This window comes from Callorhinchus milii, unplaced genomic scaffold (assembly GCF_018977255.1).
Source record: "Callorhinchus milii isolate IMCB2004 unplaced genomic scaffold, IMCB_Cmil_1.0 Scaffold8, whole genome shotgun sequence".
Taxonomy (NCBI): domain Eukaryota; kingdom Metazoa; phylum Chordata; class Chondrichthyes; order Chimaeriformes; family Callorhinchidae; genus Callorhinchus; species Callorhinchus milii.
In genome coordinates this window covers 652,565-673,408 of record NW_024704749.1, presented here as the reverse complement: position 1 = coordinate 673,408, position 20,844 = coordinate 652,565, and the positions used below count along the sequence as shown (strand labels likewise).

General features: G+C 44.3%; 1 protein-coding gene and 1 non-coding gene across 3 annotated transcripts; both read right to left on the bottom strand.

The window, feature by feature from the left end:
- Window positions 1–9,276: 9,276 nt before the first annotated feature.
- trnat-cgu lies at window positions 9,277–9,348 on the bottom strand. The gene has a single exon. It is a non-coding gene; the product is annotated as a tRNA-Thr (tRNA).
- Window positions 9,349–10,044: 696 nt separating this feature from the next.
- On the bottom strand, window positions 10,045–18,823 carry rnf185 (ring finger protein 185). Of its 2 annotated transcripts, none has more exons than XM_042337770.1 (6): window positions 18,548–18,823; window positions 18,031–18,049; window positions 17,117–17,229; window positions 16,495–16,549; window positions 14,563–14,680; window positions 10,045–10,677 (listed from the first exon to the last, which is right to left on the bottom strand). In XM_042337770.1, exons 1-6 carry the CDS (start codon window positions 18,787–18,789, stop codon window positions 10,580–10,582), a joined length of 645 nt encoding a protein of 214 aa, XP_042193704.1. In that variant the 5' UTR covers window positions 18,790–18,823; the 3' UTR covers window positions 10,045–10,579. The 2 variants fall into 2 exon arrangements, with proteins under 2 accessions (XP_042193704.1, XP_042193705.1); XM_042337771.1 differs by having other exon boundaries at window positions 10,045–10,674.
- Window positions 18,824–20,844: the final 2,021 nt, after the last annotated feature.

The window sequence follows — 20,844 nt, the reverse complement described above, 5'->3', positions numbered from 1 at the left end:
GATGATCTGGCTACCTGTAATCAGGGACCCGGAGAGGGACCACAGGTATTTCACCTACGGTTGTGGCAGTTATATTCCGCAAGTCAAGAGACCCCACTTACCAGACCACAATGCAAAGCGTTAGTGAAGTATAAGAAATGTTGGTTAAAGAAACTTAATAAGAAAACCACAGCGGCAATGGGTATTGGGATTGATCCCGCCTCTCCCTGGAATCAGTTAATGGGTATAGCAGGCAGGTGCCATGGGATAATACAAAAAACTGTTAAAACAGAGAAAGTGGAATCTGTTTGCTCGGGAGAGGGGAAAGAGCCATGGAAACCCAGGAATGGGTAGGATGGAAGCGAGCGTAGACCACCCCGAGGCAACCAAGGCTCTTGGGACTGCGCTGGGGATACATGCTTTACCTGTGGGAAAAGAGGTCATTGGCCAGAATCTGAAACCGAGGGGACATCGGCAAGGTGCAGGACCGCAAGAAAGGGATCCTCTGGGTCCTAAGGATTACGAGGAGTGGGAGTCTAACTTGTTGGGACGATTGTCCAAGGCTTTGATTAAGCAGCAGGAGGTGATTCAGCAGCAGGAAGGAAAGGAGTCCTGTAGCTCAGTGGTTAGAGCACTCGCTTTGCAAGTGAGAGACCTGAGTTCAATTCCCGGCAGAGGGCGAAACCTTGGGCAAGTTTCCTTACTCCACACAGAGCCTAATAATAATCCCTCCAAAACCAAAAACAATAATAAATTGGTCATTTTCAATCTACGACTGTTTGTGGGACATTGCTGTGCGCAATTGGCTGCCGCGTTCGCCCACAAATATACAGTCAATTCACTTTACAGTGTTTTCTATGAAGCGCTTTGGGACGTCCTCCCGACGTGAAAAGCGCTATATCAAATGCAAGGATTATTATTAGTATTATTAAGGTGTCGGCTGTAGAAAGCCATAATCAGGATTATGAAGGGGTTCGGTCCCACACCCAGGTTGCGGTACCCTTGCCTGTAACACTCGCATCTAATAATAATAATAATTATAATAATAATCCTTGCATTTGATATAGTGCTTTTCACGTCAGGAGGACGTCCCAAAGCGCTTCACAGAACACACTGTAAAGTGAATTGACTGTATATTTGTGGGCGAACGCGGCAGCCAATTGCACACAGCAATGTCCCACAAACAGTCGTAGATTGAATATGACCAATTTATTATTGTTTTGGGTTTTGGAGGGATTATTATTAGGCTCTGTGTGGAGTAAGGAAACTTGCCCAAGGTTTCGCCCTCTGCCTGGAATTGAACTCAGGTCTTTCGCTTGCAAAGCGAGTGCTCTAACCACTGAGCTACAGGACTCCACTGTGTACCGTTTAAAAAACCTGCGGGTCCTAGACCCTTTATACATGTGAAAGTGTGTGGGACCATACATGAGATGTTGGTGGACTCTGGGTCTACTGCCACTTTGATCAATTTTGATTCAGGCCAACCCCCACCTCCCCTGACTGGAGCCAAATTGGAATTCATGGGTGTATCAGGAAATGGTATGATCGGGCAGGTCTTAAAGCCTTTGGGTGCACAAGTAACTCCTGATCGGGTAATCATGTTAGAAGGACCAGTTGCTGTCCGATTGCCCACGGAACCTGGTATTTTTGGTGGCGATGAATTGACTAATCGGAATGCTTTTGTGGACTATACTAACCGCAGTTTATGGCTTAATGTTGACGCAAAAAGGGGAGATTGCCAGGAAATTCTGGATGGACATGCTGTCTGTGCCATTAAAAAACCACCCCTTACATGCCGGTCGATAGCAGCCACGAATGGGTATGCCCTCCGCTGGACAAATACCCCGGAGTTATCGCTACACATAAACATGATTGCGGTCATATGACTGAAGTAGAGGAAATTAACGGTCACACTTACCAACCATGCAAACAGTATCCCCTCCCCAAAGAAAGCCTTCCCTATGTTCAGGCCACAATTGAGAGTCTAGAGGCACAGGCTGTGATTCGCAAAGGTACATTTTCCACCAATTCTCCCATTTGGCCGGTCAAGAAACCTGATGGCTCATGGCGTCTTACCATTGATTATCGTCAACTGAACAAAGTTACGCTAGCCTGTGCTGTGCGCCTGTGGTCAGTGACATGATCCAACTTATGAAGAATATTCCGACGGGCCAAGTTTTTCTCCACATTAAACATCTCCAATGGTTTTTGGAGCATTCCAGTGCAAGAAGATCAACACAAGTTCGCTTTCACGTTTAATGGCCAACAGTATACCTGGACTGTGCTACCCTAAGGCTTCCATAACTCTCCCACTATCTTCCATAAGCGCATGATGGGCGTCCTCGCCAATGTTAAGTGCCAGCCAGGTACCTGTATGTTACAGTATGTTGATGACATCCTGATTGCATCGGAGGATGAAGAATCCCATTGACACTTTTTGGAATAAGTTTTGACAGCACTACATATGGGCGGCTTGAAGGTCAACCCCACCAAGGTTCGTCTATGCATATCCGATGTCCTGTTCCTCGGAATCTCCCTAAATGCAGATGGTCTCCGACCAGATGACCACAAAATAGACATTATCCAGCGACTACCCCTTCCTGTCACGAAAACAGCGTTGCGATCCTTTTTAGGATTAGTGGGATATCAGCGACAGTTCCTGCCTCAATTTGCAGAGGTGGCTAAACCTTTCTACTCCCTATTAAAATCTGATGTCGACAATGACCTAAGGAGCCATTGGACCTCTGACCATACTGACGCAATAACGGACCTCAAGCAGGCCATCATACAAGCAACTTCGCTTGTACACCCGCAACCTGATCAACCGTATCATTTAGAAGTTGCTGCCAGTTCCGTCTCCCTGGCTGCTGTTTTGACTCAGCCCCTCAATGGGAAATATCTTCCTATCGCATACATTTCCAGAATCCTTACAGGGGTGGAGCAACAATTTGACCCATGTGAGCGACATCTCCTGGCATTATCTTGGGCGGTTGAGTCCTTTCAGTACATTACTGGTCTGCAGAAGATCATTCTCCACTCCCCCCATGCTCCGGTCCAACTGCTCCAGAGGCCAGGAAACACATTGGTATCATCTCAACGGCTGACACGATGGACCCTCACCTTGGTCGAGAAGGACATATCTGTGGTAACTGGGCCTACTACCCTCATTCCCCAGATGATGCTATATGATGGCGAGCCGCATACCTGTCCTCTTCCTCAAATGCGTTTCGCAGATGCTGGAGTTCTCAAGACCCCCTTGGAAAGTACTGAAGAGCACCCAGTGATAGATGTGTACATCGATGGTTCCTCCTATCATGTTCATGGCCAAGCCTACACTGGATTCTCAGTAATCCTTCCAGACGCGAAGGTTGGGTATAAATGCACTCCACACTCCACCCAGTATGCTGAATTGGCAGCTCTGGTTGAGGCTGTCCGGCGTACCTCCGACTCATCAACAAATGTTTGGTCAGATAGTGCCTATGTGATCAACACCGTTTACTATTACCACTGTATGCGTCTCATCAGTTTTGCTCTTCTACTCGCAAACCCCTCGTTCATTCTACCTTACTTCAGCAACTTTCAGACGTACTCTCCCGTCGGACTCATCCAATACATATTGGTAAGGTAGCCGGTCATCAAAAACAAGGACCTCATGCTTCGAGAAATCAGTTGGCTGATCGCATCGCTAAGGCTGCTGCAATGGACGGCGAGGCTTGGACCCCTCCTCCCCTTCCCACTGCTTCCGTCATGAGTATTTCAACTTCGCCATCCTTAACTGATCTGATCAATCTCCAGAACTCATACCCACCCTATCAGCAGGCCATTCAGTGGCATATGGAACAGTTGGTGGGAATCGATGTGATACCTCAGCCCCAGTACGATTGGATTGCTCACGTTCACCTTTATGTACCTCTAGATTCTCAAGCCTCTCCTGTCCTTATGTATGACACGCACGGAGTTTTCACTATATGCATTCCTCCCGAATGTGCGGATGCCATGTTCCAGTTGTATCACTCCCATCCCACAGGAGGTCATTTTTCCCCCTCTAAGACTATTATGAAAATCTGTAACTCAGTGTGGTGGCCGGGTTTGTCTGATGACGTGCTCGTCCGCTGTAAAAGGTGCATTGTCTGTTTCCAGCATAACCCTTCTCCCAAGTCCAACCGTGCCTTTTTACAGAGCGCTCCCGTCCCACATGGCCCATGGGATCACATCCAATTTGATTTTATAGGACCCCTGCCGGTTGCTTCGGGTGGCTATAAGTATTGTTTGGTGATTATTGACAAATTTACTAAGTGGATGGAGGCGTTTCCCACTAAAAATAACACTGCCCTCACCGCTGCGCGTATTTTGTTGCGTGAGGTGATCTGCAGGTGGGGAATACCAGGCACAATTGACAGTGGTCAGGGTTCACATTTCACCGGGGAAGTCTTTACGGCCCTATTGAAACTATTGGGAGATAAAACACAACTTGCATGTGTCATATCATCCACAATCCTCAGGGGTAGTTGAGAGGAGCAATCGAATGCTTAAAACCTTACTAAGTAAATTTTGTGCAGATCACCCCATACAATGGTTGAAGGGACTGCCATTGTGTTTGATGGCAATTCGCTCAACTCCACATGCTACTACAGGCACCTCACCATACCAGGCTATGATGAGACAACAGGTTGCACTGCAGTAATGACAAAAGAGGCACTGAAACAGTCAGAAGGGAATGTTACGTTACAGGGAACTGTAGAGGAAGCATGGCTCAAAGACATGCTTAAGGACACTAACAGATTTGTGGCCATAAATATGGGAAAATCTAAACAGGGCATGAAGAGACATTATGATTCTCTGGTTAATTATGAGGAGTATGAGGTAGGGGATGAAGTGATAACCCGAGTATACGGGAAAAAAGAGTCTGCGTTTGCACCCAAATGGAAAGGGCCATACGAGATTATGGAAAAAGCAAGCCTGGCCGTGTTCTTGGTATATATGCCATTATCAGCCAAACCAATGAAATGGTACCATATTAACCAGTTGAAAACTGCTCAGAAAAAGCAAGATAAAGAGAAAACTGATTGAATAAATACTACATTTGTGTCTTACAGGACTAACAGTAGAAGATTAAGATGAATGACTGGGATCTGTGTATATGGCTGACCATCCTCACTGTGCTCCGACTAATGGTCGAGATAGCCAAACCCGAACCCTGGTATAAGTATCAATTATCAACCAATGAAGGAACCAAAACACGGGTCTCTGTGGAGAATGAACAAGCGCTTTTTTCATTTTACAATGCTTGTTCGTATGCTATACTCTGCTTTTAACTTTCTATTTGTGTAGACTTGTACTTAGAAATAAAAAGCAAGCTGACCAATTAGAATTAGCACAGCTGATGTGTCAATGATGTTTTGATACCTCATTGTGTAATTCGGTATCAAGGTGGGGACTGCTGTATTAAAAAAATGTTTGCTTGTAGATTAGTCATTAAGGGGTTAAAGTTAGAAGAGTGTGGCTGGGGAGTCATACTAAATAGACATATTATGGGAAAAAAAACTGCATATAAGGTCTCAAGGTCTTGTCTGCAGAAGAAAGTGCGGCTGAAACTGGTTTAGGTACTAACAAAGGAACACGTGCACGTGTTGATAAGAAAGTCAGGCCATAATGATAAGAGAGGTGGACGAGTAATAATTGGTTAAGAAATGTATATGTAAAGAAGGAATTGAAAGAATCAAGGCGAATTATTGGATATGTTACGGGCGCACGTCACATGTAAAACAAGAATTGAAAGGATCAAGAAAGATGATTGGGTTAGGCGAAAACAAAGGGACCTGAAGCTTTTTGGAAAGTCAGTCGACTCCGGACCTTCTTGATGAAGGACTAAGAGCTGGAAGAAACTTGTAAGCGGCAAAGACAAAAGTGCTGACCATCATTGGAAAACGGTATTATTGTTCTGTTGTTAAAGACATTGATTATACTTATATCCACTTACCCATTGGGATACTGAGTATCCGATCCTAAGTTTCAATTAAGTGCACTGAACAGCTGGTTGCAAACGGTTGTTGTGGTACAATTTATTTACAGGACTGGGTTTCTCTAACAAGACTGATAGATTTTTAAAATAGAGGGATTAGCGGATATGGGGATAGGGCAGGTAATTAGGGTTAGGTCTGAAGATCAGCCATGATCTTATCGAATGGCGGGGCACAGGCTCGAGGGGTGGAATGGCCTTCTCCTGCTCCTAATTCTTATGTTCTTAAATGACCTCCTTCTGCGCTGTAATATTTTGTGATTCTACATGCTCAGTAACGGTGTGTTAGAATTGAGTCGACTGTCTGTGATGGTTTTAAGTCCAGTTTGTGAACCTGTGTCTGTGAGCAGTACTCCAGGACACAGCCTGTGACAGACCAACCACCCACTCTATCACCAGTATAGTGCAACTTCAACCTCTGGGGGCAGGGGTCTGTCTTTCCACCCGAATCCTTTAACACTTCAAACCAAATCCCTAATGTGTAGGGAAGTTGGACAAGCAACGGGAAGACAGCACCTACAACGGTAAGCTGTACGTTTTTAGTTAGTTAAGCACCACCATCTTGCATTCATATACTACCTTTCAAACAGAATAACATTGTACAGCTTTAAAGCAGTACCTCAGTGCACACTCAGGGGTTACGAAGTCTTGGCTCAACAATCTGCACTGAATACTACCCAGGTTTTAGTAAGTAGGGTGTTTCCAGGAAGTGAGTGTGCATTCCATTCCAAACCCACAGAAATGCATAGGTGGCATAAGTATGTCTGTTTGAATATGAACACAGCTCTCAGTCTGGTTTGGATACTCGTACGCTCGGTGATGGGTTTCTGCATGTGTCACCTGACTGCACCCGAAAAGGTTCAACCCCCACTAAAGTGCAAGATTGACTCAAAGGATGATGTAGAATAAATTTATTTCTATATGTACAGATTTTAAAACTCGTTTTGACATTAGATGACAAAGCAATACAACTGAATAACAATAAACTACAGATTAAAGATTAAAGAAATTTGTGTTATTGCAAAGCATTGAAACAAACTACCAGGTGGCTCGTCACCGCATAAATAAACTTGTGATTTACAATGCATATTTATTAGAGACGTTTTGAACAATTTGAATCCTATTCACAGTAATAGTTTCCAGTCATGCAATATTTAAAAAAATAAAAAGCAATAAAAGTAGAAGTAGGTTGTGAAGTAAATGGTTTAATTCATAAATGTACTAAAAATTTGCATCCAATTTATTCATGTAAGGAACCAGTTTATCTCTAAACATTTTGCGCACCAATTTACACTAAAATAAACAACAAAGGATGAGAGCCAGGCCCGAAACTTGCTCAAAAATAAACAAAAAGCTTGTAGTTCTTTGTCCCAATAAATTCAAATCTTTTCTTTTACTTACATCTGGTATTGTCCTAATTATTACAATAAATTGTTTCCACCAACAGGTAAACACTGTAAATTAACATTGACACAGACAGTTATTTGCACAATAGTTATCCCATCAAACAGTTGCTCAAATCTAGAAATAGTAAAACTGGCACATGAAAGAATTGCATGAGCCCAACATTGGCAGAAGGCTGGCTTATCTGGCACTCAGTTGTTAATTAGATTCTTTCAGTCTTGAAAAACGACACTCAGATGCAGAAACTACTGACTGAATCGCAGTTCTACCCCATATTCAGTGATGACTCCAGGCAGATTGCTTTTCAACACCTAGACACCCATTTCCTAAGACCCTGGAGTTTGTTAAAACACATCTAATATAAATCTAATATAAATTAGGCACAAACTTCACACTGGCTAACAAAACAGAAACTGGACTTTAAAAATGAATTGGAGATACACTACGAACAAATTAATTTAAATTATTAACCAGGTAACTACAAATGCAGCACATGTCGAGGGTGGATTTTAACAGCTTACAACGGTTTGGGTAAGGGCTTTGAGATGGAAGCTCACATACACAGATGACAAATGGCATGTTTACTATTTATCAGTAGAAGCCTTTGAAAGAAAAAAATCATTTAAATTTTCATCCAATAAAATCAACTGAAACCACCTTTCAAAGGGGGAGGTGGGAGATTATTCTGTGCATAAATGTAGACAAATATAATAAAATACTGATATACTACTTAAATACCCTTACACAATAACATTTTCCTATATCGAATGGCAAATTAGAGATAGATAACAGCATCCCCCTGTATGATTTTCAGATGGTAGTGGTCATGGCGCTGGATGGTTAGTTTGATGCTTCGGAAAGGTTTAAACAGGTTATTGAAAAAATATGAAACACTTTCTAGTCCTAATTATTGAAAATGTTGGCAATAGGAAAGCTATTGGGATGTCTACTAATTAATATACAGTCATTCAACATTATGTTTGCTTGAATTTGTTGTGGCTTAGTAAACCAGTGAATCCACGCAATAATTACCAAATGTAAGTGAAGTCCGCTCCATCCCTTATGGAAGCTGCAAAGGCCCCAGAGGTTAACGAGTTAAATTTATGGTTCTACTGATAGTCACAAGATGACTACCTCTTTGTAGTTAGACCAAGTATCACAGTACTTATTTCTTGTTCCGTTGACTAAGATCTGTTGAATGGAGCAATGCTGGGGTTGGATCACAGTGATGTGCAAACCATGCTCCATTGAACAGGAACTTGTTTAGTCAACAGATCAAATAGATCAACACTAAATAAAAGATAAACAAGAGAAAATAGTTTCATTGAAAATCTCACATTTGTTGCAGGCTAAGGAGGTAGGGAAAGAAATGTATATTATGAGCAGCATGGAGGCAGACAATTGGATCAATGCAACACAAGTAACAGATTGCATCAACACAGAATTGATATCATGCAACTGACTGCAGCATTTAATTATTCTACCTTCCTATGTTCTTAAGTTATGTTCAGTTCTGCATTGAAGCTATGCACCAATGAGGAAGTTTTGGAGAGCACTTGTAATGTTAACCAAATGTCAAATAATAATCCGCGCATTTGATATAGCGCTTTTCACATCTTCTAGACGTTTCAAAGCGCTTCACAGGATATACTGTAAAGTGAATTGACCCTACATTTGTGGGCGAAACGCAGCGACCAATTGCGCACAGCAGCGTCCCACAGTCACGGATTGAAAATGACCAATTTATTATTGTTATAATTTCTTAAAGGAATTATTTCCCCCGTAAAAGCGATCCAGCAATTAGCTAATAACCAGGTTCCTGCTTACTGCTCGGTAAACAGTGGCGTGTGGAATAAGGAAACTTACACAACATTTCGCCCTGCCGGGATTCAAACCCAGGTCTCTCGCTTACGAAGCGAGTGCTCTAATCGCTGAGCTACAGGACTCCAAATCATTACATTGAAACAACAGAAAATTGCTTAGAGGCATTCATTTAATCTTGACAACATAGTACCTGACTGATTCTGAGCCAGTGCTTCTTGTTTAAGAAATGCCATACTATGATTACTAATAAAGATGATAATATCATTTGCATGCATTTGATAATAATACTTTCGTGTTAGGAGGATATCTCAAATCACTGTGCAGGATTTAGTGTAAAGTGTAGTGACTGTATTTGTAGACCAATGTGGCAGCCAATTAGTGTACAACAAATTCCCACAAATATCATGTGAATGACCAATTTTATCTGTGGGCAAACTCAATAGCGTTGACCAGAAGTCCTCTACAAAAAGAAGTGGTGACATTATTCATGAACACAAATAATTAGCCCACAAAATAATAATCCTTACATTTGGTATAGCACCTTTCACATTGGGAGGCCATCCCAAAGTGCTTCACATGATATACTGTAAAGGGGGAGACCTTGTGTTTTTTGCAGCCAATGTTGTGCACGGTAGTGTCCCACAAAGAGTCAAAGTGAATAACCAATTTTTATTTGGGAGAATTGTTGGCAGATCACCACGATATTCTTCTTTTCAAATAGTATCTTCTTTAATGTTAAAATACAGTCCCATCACTTTACAGTAGACATTAAACACATCCTCAAGACTATAGGTGAAGGACTTATTAGGACTATTTTATTCTTGATTTACCTTTTTAATCAGAATTGATAATGCAGCTATTTTTACAAAACACAGTATTGTTAAAATTGGACTCTATCACCCTCCCTTCACCACATGGTGGTTCAATTGAGTGATTGCTCCCCTCCCCCCCCATCCCAGAAGAAACAAAATACAAAGGACTCTCCTGCTTAGTGACGAGCCACACTTAATCATTTGGTAATGCTCTGAATTTCTCTCTATTCACATACAGATCAATAATTTCCAATCAGAAAAAAAAGAAGCCATCGATCCTGAATTATTGTTGAAAAAGAGGAAATGTTATTTCAGTTGTGTTTGCAAGGTGCCTGTATATATTGCTTTCACAGATAAATGTTGAGAAAGACAGATTAATGATATTTATACAGTTGCTCAATAAAATTTTGCAAGTAAAGTCTACACAAGATAGAAAAAACGTGGATAAACTGGAAGAGTTCCACTTTCACTAGCAAAGTTCATCAGCCACCTGCTACTCCAACACTACCCATCACAGTCAATGGCATTCTATCAATAGTCCTTATGCAATGAGCAGCCAGAACATGATCACAAGGGCCACAAATAGGAAGAGCCGAGACAGGAACTGTTCATCCATGTACTGGGGTGTTCCTGGTGCTGCTTCAGTTTGAAAAAACACAAGAAACAAAAAAAGTAACCATCAGTAAGAAACATTTTAAATGTACTTTATTGAAACAAGTCTATAAATTTCAAAATGCATCATCTGGATTTACATGGAATGTTTATTTAAGCCATTATGTATCAGAACACAATTCACCTACTTTTAAAAATCACTGTTGGGCAACACATTGATTTTTAAGTGCTCACAAACTGATGACACATCCTGACATTCAAAATGCAATGGACTTACAATATACAGTAAATACTAACAGTCATACCTGTAACTGTACATTTCTCTCTATATCCTGTTCCCTCTCTCCCTTATCCAGTTCTCTGTGGAACGTGAATCTTGTGCAGCTAAAAGGCTGAGTGAAGAAATGCTACATGACTCTACGAATCCCATGAGCTTATGTGAAAGCAGCTCTTCTCCCTATAAGGAAGCACGGTCTGTTCTTCGTACTCCTCATGAACTAAGGAATACCAATACCAGTTACACTTATACAGAGCCTTTCATTTCAGTAGGACATTGGAAGGTGCTGAAGAGTCCAGGGTTTGCACCCAAACTGGGGTTTGTAGCTGGATTGAGGGGGAAAGATGGCCAAAAAGCACAGTCAAAGAGGAAGGTCTTGAGGCAGACCCTGAAGAGAGGCAAGGGAAGAAACAAGTTGAGGATGAAGTTCCAGTTGGTGGGGGCAGATACTCAAAGCCCGACCACTGATGGTGGGGCAGGGGATATGAAGCAGACTGAGTGGAGGGAGCGGCCAGGTTGGTAAGGTTTGAGGAGGTTACAGAGGGGCCAGACCATGGAGAGATTTATAGTTTAGAACACGGATCTTTACCTAGGGGATGGGAACCAGTGGAGATGGGAGAGAATTGAGGTAATGGGCCGATGGAGTACAGGAAAGGACACAAACTGCAGAGTTCTGGACAGTGTGGAGCTTGAAGAAGAGGCGGGTAGTCCAGTGATCAGAATTGGTGTAATCTAACCTGGACATAACGTATCTGTGGATTAGCTGGAGGAGAGAGACAGTGGCTGGAGGAGAGAGACAGTGGTGGAGGTGGGCAATGGTAAAGAGGTGGGGAAAGCTGAGTGGGTCAGAGTGAGGTTTAAAGCACAGCGGAGAGTCAAACACGAGGTTCCACACAAGCTCTGCCAAGTATTTAGATGCTATAAGCATTTGTGGTGAGAAGTCTTGTCAGAGTGGGCCTGGCAGGTTTAATCATGGCTCAGGGAGCAGAGGAACTATGGAGCTCATTCACGGTCAAGGAAGTGATTCGGAATGCAATGGACCAATGTGTACCCTTGTATAGTAAAGATACCAAGTTTAAAGGCTCTCCTCCCTGGTTGGACGGGGTCAAAAAGCAACTCAAAGAGGAAAAAAAGGCTCTTAAGGCCATGAAGGAAAATGGCATAGAGTAAAAACTGACTTATTACAAGAAGGAAAGCAGGAAAGCCTCGGTCTTGTTGATGTTCAACTTTAGAATGTTAGCTCCCATCTAGGACTCTCTGCTGAAGACCTTTCTTTTCGACTGCGCCTTTGGTCATCTTCCTCCCCCTCCCCCTGGCTCGGCCCCGGGACCTGTTACTGTGAAGCGCTCTGAGACGCCGTCCGGCGTGGAGGGCACTATATAAATCCAAGTTGTTGTTGACTTGATATCTAACAGGCAATCGGTCAGAAAGCAGTGGTCCTGGAATCGAGAATGAAGGCAGAGATAGAGGTGGGTGTCTTCCCTATACATGTGGAATTTAACCCCATATCTGCAGTTGACATGGCAAAGCATGAGCATGTAAATACTAAAAAGTAGAGGACAGAGGCCTGAGAACACCGCAAGTGGCAATATAAACTGATGATACAATCATAAAGGGGGCGAAGGAACAGAGAGACCTGGTGGTTCATATAAGTAAATCTTTGAAGGTGGCCGGACAGGTAAATAAAGCTGGTAAAAAAGCATATGGGATACTAGGCTTTATAAATAGGGGCATAGAATACACAAGTCAGGAAGTTATGATGAACCTTTATATAAAACACTGGTTAGGCCTCAGCGAGAGACTGTGTTCAGTTCTGGGCCCCACACTTTAGGAAGGATGTCAAGGTATTGGAGAGAGTGCAGAGGAGACTGACCAGAATGGTACCAGGAATGAGGGACTTCAGTTATCAGGAGAGGCAGAGAAGCGAGAATTATTCTCCTTGGAGCAGAGAAGGTTAAGAGGAGACTTAATAGAAGTTTTCGATTCAATAACAACTTTTAAGAGAGAAGCGGATAATTATTTGGGGAGGACAAGTTTGCAGGGCTATGGGGAGAGTGCGGGGCAGTGGGGTTGATCAGGGCTATGGAGAGAGAGCGGGGGAGTGGGGTTGATCAGGGCTATGGGGAGAGTGCGGGGGAGTGGGGTTGATCAGGGCTATGGGGAGAGAGCGGGGGAGTGGGGTTGATCAGGGCTATGGGGAGAGAGCGGGGTTGATCAGGGCTATGGGGAGAGTGCGGGGCAGTGGGGTTGATCAGGGCTATGGAGAGAGAGCGGGGGAGTGGGGTTGATCAGGGCTATGGGGAGAGAGCGGGGGAGTGGGGTTGATCAGGGCTATGGGGAGAGCGCGGGGGAGTGGGGTTGATCAGGGCTATGGGGAGAGCGCGGGGGAGTGGGATTGATCAGGGCTATGGGGAGAGAGCGGGGGAGTGGGGTTGATCAGGGATATGGGGAGAGCGTGGGGGAGTGGGATTGATCAGGGCTATGGGGAGAGAGCGGGGGAGTGGGGTTGATCAGGGCTATGGGGAGAGAGCGCAGGATTGGGGTTGATCAGGGCTATGGGGAGAGAGCGGGGGAGGGGGTTGATCAGGGCTTTGGGGAGAGAGCGGGGGAGGGGGTTGATCAGGGCTATGGGGAGAGAGTGGGGTTGATCAGTTAATGAGGGAAAAAGAACAAATCTTGGAAACAACAAACCCTGTTTAAATACCTTTGACAAGAACAGCATGTTGGAAATGGGACGGTAGTTAGGGAACAAGGATGGGTCAAAGCAAGATTTTTCAAGTAGAGGGTGATGGCAACTGTTTTGAAAGGGGTCGCAGCTGTGTCAGTGGACAAGGAGAGGTTTACAATGTTGTTAATGGGGGGCAAGGAAGTGGACCTGGGAGGCCAGGAATGGGATGGGGATTGGGTCGAAGGAGCGTGTGGTGGGTCTCATATGAGGGAGAAGAGGGATGAAGTTGAGACTGGGCCGAAACTGTGGGAGGAGGCCAGAGGGAGAGGAGGCAGCAGCAGAGCCAGCGGAACAGATCGTCTCAATTTTACAATAAGTGCCTTCAAACTGTGGTGCAGTAATAATAATCCTTGCATTTGATATAGCACTTTTCACATCTTCTCGACGTCTCAAAGCGCTTCACAGAATAGACTGTAAAGTGAATTGACTGTATATTTGTAGGCGAAACATGGCAGCCAATTGCGCACAGCAGTGTCCCACAAACAGTCGTGGATTGAAAATGACCAATTTAATAATAATAATCCTTGCATTTGTTTATTATTGTTTATTGTTTTGTTTTTAGAGGGATTATTATTGGGGGTGTAGAGTTAGGAAACTTGCCCAAGCTTTCCCTGCCTGGAATTGAACCCAGGTGTCTCGCTTGCAAGGCGAGTGCTCTCACCACTGAGCTACAGGACTCCAACAGTATATTGCTGTTCTAAACTATTTTACCTGTAGTGTGAAATGGTGGTCCCAAGGCTCATCTTTAGTCTTACTCTCCCTGCGGGGAACATTCGCTGGCTATCTCCCCCACATAGAACAGATGCAACAACCAACTCACCAAGCAGAACAAAGTAGATCAAATCTTGGGCCAGAAACTGAACCTGGCAATATTGGGAAGCTAGAAACGACATGTCAGTCAGTTTACCTGGAGGTGGTCGGCCATCATTAATGTTGAAAGCTGTAGCAAAAATTCCAAATGGAAATGCTCCAATACCAAATGACATCTGGAATCCTCCATCTCCAAATCCAAAACCTTGAAAGCCCTGGGAAATAAGTCAAATATGGCAACATTATTATAAGTCATCTAAAACAAGGATTAGAATTAGTGACTCAACTATAGATCTTCATGTCACTGAGGATTTTCCATAAATTCTTCAGATGAAACTTTCTTATGGCTGCTCTTGAATTCCAAAGTTAGGTTAGAGGTTAGTGAGATAAACACTGTTACAAAATATTCCACTTCTTGTCTTGTACAATACATTATTGAAGGTAAATCCTGTGAATTCCTAGTGCACTAAAGCTCACAGAAGTTGTATCAGTCGGGACCATAACATTTAACATGACTTACGTGAAGCTCGAGTTCCAGGCAAGTTGTATAAATCGTAGAAAATCCAAATTAATTAATAATCTACACAGTGCATGGGTAACTTAATGCAGCTGGTAAGTGCGCATGCGGTGACGGGTCAACACTATATTTCCTGCAATTCAATGCATTTTGACCCATCACCGCAGGTGAATGTATTGGCAAGCATTAGAATCGCATTGAAACTCAGGAAATCAAGTTCTTCTGGGCATGTGTCGACGGATCAAGACTACGTTTCTTGCAATTCAATGCAACCTGCAAGTGCGAGAGTGATATACGGGAGTGGAGTTACGAGTTAACTATCTCTCTGTCTCCATCCTCACCTCCAGGACTACTGCTGTCCTGACTGACTGTCTGTCAGGCATCACGTCCTGGATGAGAGTTAACGTTCTATAGTTCAACGTCAACAAGACAGAGGCTCTCCTGGTTGTCTCCCCTCAGCACCTCGTCACCTCAGGCATTGACAGCATCACTGAGACACTCCAACCCACTGAGCCAGTCTGGAGCCTTGGCGCCTTGTTCGACCCTCAACTGTCTTTTAAATCCCAAATCTGTTACATTATTCGTTCTGCTTTCCCCCATCTCTGCAACATTGCCCTCCTCCACCACTCAGGCCGCCGAGGCACTCATCCATGCTATCATCATGTCCAGGCTTGACTGTGCTAACTCCCTGCTCTAGATTTAAAATAATTGGCAAAAGAACCAGAGAGACAAGAATTTATTTACGCAGTGAGTTCTTACGGTCTGGAATGCACGGCCTGAAAGCGTGGTGGAAACAGATTCAACAACAACTTTCAAAAGGAATTGGATATATATTTGAAAAGAAAAAAACTGCAAGGCAATGGGGAAAGAGCAGGGAAGTGGGACTGATTGGATAGCTCTTTTCAAAGCTGGCACAGGCACGATGGGCCAAATGGCCTCCTTTTGTGCTGTAGAATTCTATGATTTTATGATATTAGGCAAATACAATACTAGGAATTGCGAGAAATATTTCAATCATGAAAAAAAAACATTACCAAACATCTGAATGATAAAATAATAATAATCCTTGCATTTGATATAGTGCTTTTCACGTCTTCTAGATGTCTCAAAGCGCTTCACAGAATAGACTGTAAAGTGAATATGTGAATAAAGTGACTGTATATTTGTGGGTGAAATGCGGCAGCCAATTGCGTACAGCAACGTCCCACAAACAGTCATGGATTGAAGGGATCAATTTCTTTTCTTGAGTGATTATTATCAGGTGTGTGTAGTAAGGAAACTTGCCCAAGGTTTTGCCCGGCCAGAAATCAAACCTAGGGTCTCTTGCTTGTGAGGCAACTGCTCTAACCACCAAGCTACATGACTCTAATGATCATTGGAAGTCACAAAAAAATCCTAAAAAGGCAGAATTTATGTATAAATTAGCCTCACCTATACAATACATTCACATAATCACCTTTTTGAGACAGCAATCCGATATTTTATCAATTCTTGAATTATCTTAAAACTCACCCCTCTGCTTTCCGGTTCTGGTCTTTGTCCCTGGGGTCTTGGTGGAGTTTTTTCTCTGAATAATTAATGATAGTTAGTAAAAAAAAAAGCATAGCAATGATGTGGATTTCCATTATATCAGTTTGTATTACTAGAATTCAGTAATACAAATAGACATATTGGAAATTCACAGCAGGTCAGTCAGCATTTTAAAGAGAAAATAAGCTAATGATTCAAGCATGACTATAAAAAATGCAGTAACTACACTTTACAGCAAATCATGTAAACACTTTGAGACTTTCTCCTCTGGTAAAAGGTGCTATCTCAAAGTTAAGGAGTATTATAACCCAAACTAAATACAAACCAAATAAAAACAAGCTCTTATTTAATGTTTTATATGTGAAAGCTTGTGTTGGAATTGCATTAGAATTTCATTACATTAATGAAATGCACAGTTTTGATCCCATTCAAAAAATTAAGTCTGAAAATCTCTTTCAGTTGGAAGATGATTTGGCAGCTCTCATCATGGACTCATTATAGTCCAAAATCTTGATTCTGCTGAAGGGTGGCTTTATTTACAGGTCATAGTGATAACATCATCACGTGGTACAAAACAAATCAAAGATCTTCCTGCTTTCCTCACCTGGGATCTTGCTGGCTGGTGCTGCCTCTTCCGTAAAGTGGAATAACCTTGTCTCGACTAATCCCAGCTTTGCAAACAGGGCAAACTTGTCTGTTGGGTCTTGTCTCTAACCACTGCCACATGCACACACCAAAACACAACACATCAGTTTACATGAATCTCACCTGAAATTCCAAAGCAAAACCTTTAAAAGTACAAAAATAATTCTAATTCAAGAGATGCATCATATCAGAATTTACTAGAATACACTAATGACAGCCTGGTTCATTTGGAGGACCTGGAAGGGCTGACCAGTCACTGGGGGCAGGGAATCCTCCCACTCAGCTCTTGGTAACCCTGCAGCCAAAGCCCTAATGGGTAGAGTGGTCCTAGCTGGACAAACCAGCAGGAAAGCTTGCGGAACAGCAATATCAATGGCAAGCTGTGTGGGTTTAGCTGGTTAGAGTCCAGCAGTTATCCTAAATGCACACTCTGGGCTCTCCCCAAGTGTTGGCTCTCGCAAAACTGCACCTAATATATTCCAGAATTAGGTGAGAGTGAGCATTCAATTCCAACTATCTATCTCTGGGATTTCCGTGTGCAGGTGGGATGCATGGAATTCTCAGCTTGGTTTGGATATTCTTAAGCAACGTGATGGGTTTCCTCATGTGTCACTTTTCAAATCGAATGCCATTTGTTGATCAAAGGCATTTGAAATTGATTAGAAAATCAATGTTGTGGTTCTAAGATGATTGCGATTGGTACTTTGTTTGTCTGATGCCGAGAACATCAGTTAGACCAAAAATAAGTCCCTTCCCAAACGATGAGCACAGAAGGTGAACATGAAACCCAACTCAGTGGATATAGCATGGGATACTGTCCCATAATTGTTAAGCTTCAGTTAATGATAGCCCAGAACTCTCTCTCACACTTACCTGATGTAAACAGGGCCAACTGAAGACATTCAGGGTAACCAGGCGAGGACAAATATGGAAAAAAAGAGTCAATTGTTTTAAAATATAAAATAACAGTTGTTTGGTTAAAAAAAAACGACCAGTTCCATAACCCCCACAGCCCTCTCACCTGCTCCACCCCCACACCACAGCCCTCTCACCTGCTCCACCCCCCCCTCTCACCTGCCCCCCCCACCCTCTCACCTGCCCCCCCACCCTCTCACCTGCCCCCCCCCCTCTCACCTGCCCCCCCCACCCTCTCTCACCTGCCCCCCCCCACCCTCTCTCACCTGCCCCCCCACCCTCTCTCACCTGCCCCCCCCCCTCTCTCACCGGCCCCCCCACCCTCTCTCACCTGCCCCCCCACCCTCTCTCACCTGCCCCCCCACCCTCTCTCACCTGCCCCCCCACAGCCCTCTCTCGCCCTTTCTTCCCCGCACCCTCGACCCCCCCCCCCACAGTCCAGGCCCCTCCCCTCACTCCAGCCCCTCCCCCTCACCAGAAGAGATGGCCGCACAGGCTGATGACGGCGTCCTTGGCCGTGTCCAGGCAGATGTTACACTCGAACGTGCTGTCCTGCCCCCCGGCCTCCCCGGTGCAGCGGCTCCTGTTCTCGCCCCCGGTGCCGCCCCCGCTCGCTCCCGGGCTGGGGGAGTCCCTCTCGGGGCCGGGGCCCGGACCAGGACCCGCCGCGGCCGCCGTGGAGCCAGAACTCGCCATCTCCGCGCCCCGGACCGACATCCACCGGAACGGACCGAGGCTCAGCACCGGGTCCGGGCGCGCGCTGCCAACCAAGTGCGGCCACAGGAGGGTCCGCCCGGAAACACTGAGCAGCGGAGAAAGGTTCCGGAGGATCAGCCCCACAACCAGACTGGGGGGCCGGGGGGCGGGGGGAGGGGAGGGCCGGGGGCGGGGGCCGGGGCGGGGAGGGCCGGGGCGGGGAGGGCCGGGGGCCGGGGGGCGGGGGGGGGTTTGCCCTGAATCAGTTTGTTATAAATAAACCAACCGTGAAATCATTTGGTTCCGATTAAGATTCTTAATTTAAAATATTAAATATTTTGGGTCCGAATCTCTTGTCAGTTCAGCGCCTCAGGACGTCCTCCCGATGTGACCCCACAGCCCCTGTGGCTCAGGGGTCAGACCCCTCGCGAGCGAGAGACCTGGGGTTTGATTCCCGGGTCAGGGCTGAACCTTGGGGAAGTTTCCTTACTCCACACACTAATAGGAACCCAGTTGTTAGTTGATTGGCGATCGCTTTTCGGGGGATAATAATCCCTCAAACAACAATAATAAATGGTCATTTTCAATCTACGACTGTTTGTGGGACATTGCTGTGCGCAATTGGCTGCCGCGTTCGCCCACAAATATACAGTCAATTCACTTTACAGTCTATTCTGTGAAGCGCTTTGAGACGTCGAGAAGACGCGAAAAGCACTATCAAATGCAGGGATTATTATTATTTTATCAATAAGATCATGGCTGATCTTCTAACCTAACTCCATCTGCCCGTCTTATCCCCATATCCCTTAATCCCTCTAACCTTTAGAAATCTATCAATCTCAGTCTTGAATATGTTCAAGGACTGACTGAGCATCTACAGCTTCTGAGTTAGAGAATTCCACAAATTCACTACTCTGAGTGAAGAAATGTTTCCTCAACTCAGTTCGAAAAGGCTGACCCTTTGTCTTGAGACTATGAGCCCTAGTTTTAGATCCTCCAACCGGGGAAACAGTCTCACGGCATCTATCCTGTCAAGACCCTTAAGAATCTTATAGGTTTCTATAAGATCACCTCTAATTCTTCTATATTCTGGAGAATATAGGCCTAGTTTACTCAATCTATCCTCATAGGTCAACTCCCTCATCCCAGGAACTAACCTCGGGAACCTACGCTGCACCCCCTCTAAGGAGAGTATGTCCTTTCTTAAATAAGGAGACCAAAACTGCACACAATATTCTAGGTGCGATCTCACCAGGGCCTTATACAACTGCAGCAAGACTACTCTTGTAATCTAAACCTTTTGCAATAAACTCCAACATAATAATAATAATAATCCTTGCATTAGATATAACGCTTTTCACGTCTTCTCGACGTCCCAAAGCGCTTCACAGAATATACTGTAAAGTGAATTGACTGTATATTTGTGGGCGAACGCGGCAGCCAATTGTGCACAGCAATGTCCCACAAACAGTCGTAGATTGAAAATGACCAATTTATTATTGTTTTGTTTTGGAGGGATTATTATTAGGCTCTGTGTGGAGTAAGGAAACTTGCCCAAGGTTTCCCTGCCGGGAATTGAACCCAGATGTCTCGCTTGCAAAGCGAGTGCTCTACCCACTGAGCTACAGGACTCCAACATGCCATTAGCCTTCCTAGTTGCTTGCTGTACCTTCAAACTAACTTTTTATGACTGGTGTACAAGGACACCCAAATCCCTCTGAACACCAACACTATCTAATCTCTCCCCCTCTAGAAATAATCCGCTTTTCTATTTTTACTACCTAAGTGAATAACTTCACACTTCCCCACGTTATACTCCAGCTGCCACCTTCTTTCCCACTCACTTAGCCTATCTGTATCCCTTTGCAATCCTTTTGTGTCATCCTCAGAGCTTATTTCTCCCACCGAGCTTAGTATCAGCTGCGAATTTAGATATTTTAAGTTCTATGTCCTCGTCCAGACCATTGATATAGATTGTAAATAGTTGAGGCCCAAGCACTGATCCTTGTGGCACTCCACTACAACAACAAGATTACATTTGTTTAGCGTCTTTCACGTCGGGAGGATGTCCCAAGG